At 38.4% G+C, this 6,000-nt stretch overlaps 2 protein-coding genes across 10 annotated transcripts in view; one reads left to right on the top strand and one right to left on the bottom strand.

The window, feature by feature from the left end:
- Positions 1–3,678, top strand: part of Nox1 (NADPH oxidase 1) — a 27,276-nt gene extending 23,598 nt beyond the window's left edge. For 2 of the 3 annotated variants that reach the window (XM_029473390.1, XM_029473391.1), the window contains exon 12: positions 2,817–2,943. In XM_029473390.1, the coding sequence (XP_029329250.1) occupies positions 2,817–2,943 (127 nt within the window). Of the gene's footprint in view, positions 1–2,816 lie in introns of all 3 variants that reach the window. The other variant, XM_021153339.2, reaches the window with a different exon arrangement.
- Cstf2 (cleavage stimulation factor subunit 2) overlaps positions 3,277–6,000 on the bottom strand; it is a 27,626-nt gene continuing 24,902 nt past the window's right edge. For 4 of the 7 annotated variants that reach the window (XM_029473386.1, XM_029473385.1, XM_029473387.1 and 1 more), the window contains one exon: positions 3,277–5,836. The gene's annotated coding sequence lies outside the window, so the exon portion shown is untranslated. The remainder of the gene's footprint in view (positions 5,837–6,000) is intronic. The other 3 variants (XM_021153338.2, XM_021153337.2, XM_029473388.1) reach the window with 2 other exon arrangements.

The raw sequence follows: 6,000 nt of genomic DNA, 5'->3' as shown, positions 1-6,000 counted from the left end.
TTGTTTTGATTTGCATTTCCCTGATGATTAAGGATGTTGAACATTTTTTCAGGTGCTTCTCTGCCATTCGGTATTCCTCAGGTGAGAATTCTGTGTTCAGTTCTGAGCCCCATTTTTTAATGGGGTTATTTGATTTTCTGGAGTCTATATTGGTTATATAGGGATGCGAGACTGCAACTCCTAGAGAAAACTTTCAACAGTTCTTCAAAGTATTAGACAGAGACCCACACGGTCCAAAAATCTAGCTCCTTGATAAATACCCAAGAGAAATGACATCTCTCTCTCTCTCTCTCTCTCTCTCTCTCTCTCACACACACACACACACACACACACAAATTTCCACATGCATGTACACAGCAGCTATTTACTTATAATAACCCAAAGTGAAAACCACCTGACTTTCTTTCTATCACCAGATGTGGTGAACAGAGAATGGGATTTTATTCATCTATAAAGAATACTTCTTTCAAGTACTGACACATGCAATACCATGGGTTAACTTTGAAGGTATTATGCTGAATAAAAGAAACTAGAGGGGGGTTGACAATACAGCTCAGTGGTGTTTGCTGTTCTTCGCGAGGACCTGAGTTCAATGCCTATCACAACTTTCTGTAACTTCAACTTCAGAGAATCTGATACCTCCTTGGGACTTTGCAGACACACAGAACATGCCCCAGCTCCTACATGTGTACATCATTTTTAAATGCTACAAATTATTAGAAAGAGAAGGCCATTCACGGTATGGTAATACATGTAGAGAAAGTTGCTCAGTGACTATGTAGGATAGGTGATATGGCTGGGAAGAAATCAGTGGACTCTAATGTAGACAGGTTCCATTAAGGGGGATGGAATTAGTGATGATGGTTTCATAACTGTGGTTATAGCGAAAAGCACTAATTGTACAGTTCAAAGGGTGCACTTTATGGTACGTGGATTACACCATAATTAGGTTTAAAAAGAGGAGAGAGGTTGGGAGAAGTTGAGATCCATGGTGTAATTAGAAAGCTTGGCTTTGGAGAACCACCTTCACAGGCACATCAAAGTTTGGGGTGGGACTAGGTCCACAAAAGCTAGTTTATATAGCAGTTAGCTCAAGCGCACTTCCTGTGTGCCCCATACTCATCCATTTACTTTATGTTTTTAATTCTTAGAACAACCCTGCAAGGTAAGTGCTATTTTTATTCTCCTTTTCAAAAGGCTGTGAGCTGGGATGTCAGAGTTGGCCAGGCAGACTGGATCTGCCTGCAGTAGCTCAGATGGACCAACCTGTTCCCCTTAGAGACTTCCATTCAGGAAGACAAATCCTTGATTATTTGGCAGAAAAGAATTTGGAGACCAGGCAAAATGAAACAGAGTGTAAGTACTTAGCGAAGCATATAGAACAAGGACAGTACAATCCCACGACATAGACACAGGCTTCTCAAGAGAGTTGTATCTAGGTTTCTTGACAATGACTATACACAGAATCCTGTCCTAGGGTAAGGTTACATCCCTAGGTAATTGACATGGTTTAATGGTTAAGGGAAGACTAAATTTTAGGGGAAGTTTAAAAATTGGATAGAAAACACCTGAGCTTATTTATTTTTCTTAAGTGTTTTTCTTTTGTAAATGATGTTGTCAGGTTCCTTTATGAGCTATGAGATACAGGAGTGTATATAGCCAAAGTCAAGGTGACAGCCACTCTAGTCCTAAGTAAGCATAGTCCATCCATTGCTTCAGTATTCCTGTTGGCCACGTCTTTAGAAAAACGTGCAGTATTTCAGTAGGTCATTTTGGCTTCATCATTTGGGCGGAGGTTTCTTCACTTAGTATGAAAGGCAAACTAGATCTCAGGGGGAGGGGCTTCTTTCCCTGCTTACGCCCCTTACATTCCCATCTTTCTATCCTGCCTCTACCACAGTGCATATCACTTAACAATGGTATTTATTGCACCACATCTCTTGTGTTCTCAATAAAATGGAGGAGGCTGAGAGCATATTTAAGACTTGGGAATAAAAAGTTTAAGAAAAAATTGACTTGGAAGAAAGTAGAATTTTAACAACTGAATTTAAGTTTTTCTCAGTGCATATTAATTATACATGTTTCATTATATTTTCCTATGTCCATAACATATTTTTTGAAATTGAAATTATATCATTTCCCCAACTCCTCCCATGTATCCCTCTCTTTCAAGGCCTCATATATATATATATATATATATATATATATATACACACAAATGTATGTATATATATATACATACACATGTATATATATAGCCTTATATCATGTATATAAAAATATATATTTGTGATAACATATATCACATATATATGTGTATATATCCCTTTCCCTTAAATATAGAAACATAACCTGCCTAGTTCATTTAATGTTATTTGTATGTGTATGATTTCAGGGCTGACCACTTGGATTTTTATCTTATTCACTTCCTATGGCCCTCTTTTTCTTGTGCCCCTTCTCACTCCTGATTTCTTTTACTCATCCCTCTTCTACTTTCAAGGTTTTTTGCTCCCTTTTGGTGACCTTTGGGTTTAATTAGGCCTGCTTCCAGGAGCATTGGCTAGGTACCAGTGGCTACACTGGAGAAAATGATAAAATGGCTCTCATTTTCCCAGCAACCATTACTACCAATAGCTCCTAAGAGTGCTAGGTCCTTGTGACCCCAGCCTGCCCTGTTTCAGGACAAAACCATGATGGACCCAATCACCAAGTGCGTTTTTCATGGAAATTGTTGGGAGTAGCAGAGGCTGTTCTACATTTCCACTGCTTTCAGCTCACAATTGCATCCAAGTAATTACTACTGCTTATTCTTACAGGTCTGTGGTGGGGGTTTTCTTATGTGGCCCTCGGACTTTGTCAAAAAGCCTGCGCAAATGCTGTCAGCGATACTCAAGTCTGGATCCTCGGAAGGTTCAGTTCTACTTCAACAAAGAAACGTTCTGACTTGGAGGAAGCAGCACAGTAGTGCCTCTACACTTTCCTTTTCTCTTCACTAACTTGGGGGCAGTTACTAGATAACCCTTTGCCTCACAAGGCCTTCACTCCCAACGTAAAAGTTTGACCATACATGGGCTTTGCCAACCTGAGAGCTGCATAATTCACAACTGCAAAACACATGAATTGTTTTTTTACTGGGGGGATTGTAAATCCTTCTGGGAAACCTGCCTTTAGCTGAATTTTGCTGGTTGCCACTTGCACAATTTAACTTCAGGTGTCTTGGTTGATAATCTTCCCTCCCACCTGTCCCTCACAAAAGATTTCTAAGTAGGGTGACTTTTAAAATATTTATTGAATCCACGACAAAACAACAATCATAAATAAACAACATAGAACGACCAAGCTTCCCACTCCCATATCACCCACTAAGTACATTGTTACACATGAGCTAATCCAGTGTGACCAACAATTTACACATTACTTTGTCAAAATAATTGACTTTCCTTTTTGTTTATTGAACAATTTCCTAGTAATATCTTAAGTATATTAACTGTAATCAAATTTGTATTATAGTTAGAAGCCAACTATATTGTCACTTTGTATTGTTTGGAATAACTGGAAAGGCCTGACGTACATCATGGGATAATTGAACTGAAGCTCTTTTATGCTTTTTGTTGTTGTTGTTAAAGGAGTTTGTTAATGAATGTATTATAAAAAGAAAAAAAGTTATAATTTTGGCTATTTTCCAGGTCTTACTCAATCAGGAATCATTCACTAAATGTCATTCTTTTTCCTACAAAAATGTTGATTTTTCCTATCAACCAGGACAATAAGCACACTGGCTCTGGGATGTTAGTTAAGGTGAATTACACGCAAAGGTGCAGGCTCTTCAGGGAGAAAGAAAACTCCACACTTCATTGTACTCAGGCAGTTGACCTCAGACATTTAGCAGAATGAATCTATAGAGTTAGCACTAGACCATCTAATTTGTACCATTAATTAATCAAAAGTGAACACATTTTTGTTTTCAATTATCTAGTTTTGAACATAATAAAGGCAGATCATGAACGTGGGGTAGCTAACTGTATTATTACAACAGTAAAAAATAACAGCAAACAAACCAACCAACCACTGATGAGTGTTTCCATAGTGATGAATTGGGATGCCATTGCTCTTGTCAATTTATTCACCTGAATGCCTGCTAAGCAAATTAAGTTTACTGAGGCTTTGGGAAAATGTGCTGGCTTTCCAGGACATGGTTTCTACTAGACAACTGTTTCCCAACTCACTTCAGCTTCACTTATCTTGATTTGGAATTGGTTGTGTAAAACCCAAGTTCCTCACTAGAAATACTTTGCTCTTGGTCTCTGCATCTAAATACACTGGTGCTTTTAAGTCAAGACAGCTGCCAAAATCAACACAGCAAGGACTGCTTCTGCAGGAGGCACAAAAGGTAATGACAAAGAAGTGCATGCATAATTAACATCAGGATTGAACTGGGCATGAGTAGAATAGGCAGGCAGGAGTGCTTGTTTTATATTTTTCTTGACAGGTTATAATATGACATATCCAGCAAATTTTCATTAAAAATATATGGAGAAAAATCCTTCAATTTTAATATCTTTGCTTTCTTTTTCTTGGCATGTAAGCAATGTACTACTATGCTTTTTATGCCTTAAGTAGTGATTTTAATTCACCTGCCCATAATCCTAATGTAGAGGGTAGGGATCTGGGAATACAAATAAGCTTACAATTAATGCTAGTAAACTTAATAATTATTAAGGCAACTCTTCAAATGTCTTGAGGTCGAACTGGTGGAGAGAAACCAAGTTCCTCCTTAATGCCACTGTGGGAGAACAAAAGGCAAGGCAACCTGCAGGTTAGCACAGGCTAATGGCACTAATCGCCTTCCAAGTTGGTCGTACTTGGCAAGAAGCAGGCAACCATAAGGGGCGGTTTGCGGTCCGGTGCTCTATACTTGGTCCTCTTAAAAGACTTGAAAATGTCAAAGTTTTAGGGTTTTATGTTTGAAGTTCTTGGAATGGATTTAGTTAAGATGATAGGGCTGAAAGCTTTGTGATTTTCTGAAAGATTGGAATATATTTTATTCACTTGGTTTTCTTTATTAAATGTGATCATGTGGAAAACCAGTGGCTTTTTAAACTTGTAAAGCGGGCTACCTAGACAGAAGAGCTTTACGACAATCTTTTGCATTGTTGACACACACTCAAACCAGTGCCAGAAGAGCCTTTGTCCTATGTATGTTCACAGCTGCTACTGACCAAACAACACACTTGGATAACTGGCATTTCTGGAGGCAAACACACGTTGTGGTACGCTCTTCGCTTGTTGGCCTTCTGATCATTTTTAGTTCTAACCACATGCTTTTTTTTTCCTCCCAGAAAGCTCTGAGACTCTAGAAAGTTTTCAAGGGGTAAAGTGTTATTACTTTACTGAAAGCAAATTCAACAAAAAATCAAAGTTCCTGAAAACATTGTTTCTGAGAAATTCTCAAGTATCATTAAGAAGAATAAATGCTTATGCTAAAGTAAGAATAGAGCTATGGCAATGTAAGATTAAAGAATGATACTGCAGTACGTTAGAAATCACAGTTAAGCTTACATCCTTGCTGTTAGCTTCTTAAAAGCAAAACGATTATGTATATCAATTTGTAGTATGTTAAACTTGTGTTCAAAGTTTATTTAATGTCACAGAAAATATACACACTACGACAACAGAATAAACTGCTTTCCTTTGGAGCAATGGCGATGCAAGACCTCCACCTGGCACCATCTGGCTCATCCGGGGAGGTTCGGATGCAGACGTCATTATGTTTTCAAAATTTCAAAAATGTTATGGAATTACATATCCAGATTTGTTGCCAGCTATTTTTGAGAACCTGTAAGACAAATTTGGGAGAAAGCTGTAAGTGGACTTCTCTTTTCTAAACACCAGGAGAACTCGCCCCCCCGCCCCCCAGAACAAAAAGGGACTAAGGGAAGAGAGGATGTGCCAACCATCAAATAGCTTGACTCTTGTCATGTTTCCCCATCATCCTTTGCA

Source organism: Mus caroli, chromosome X (genome assembly GCF_900094665.2).
Source record: "Mus caroli chromosome X, CAROLI_EIJ_v1.1, whole genome shotgun sequence".
Taxonomy (NCBI): Eukaryota; Metazoa; Chordata; class Mammalia; order Rodentia; family Muridae; genus Mus; species Mus caroli.
The sequence above is the reverse complement of the archived record's forward strand: the minus strand, read 5'-3'. Positions and strand labels throughout refer to the sequence as shown.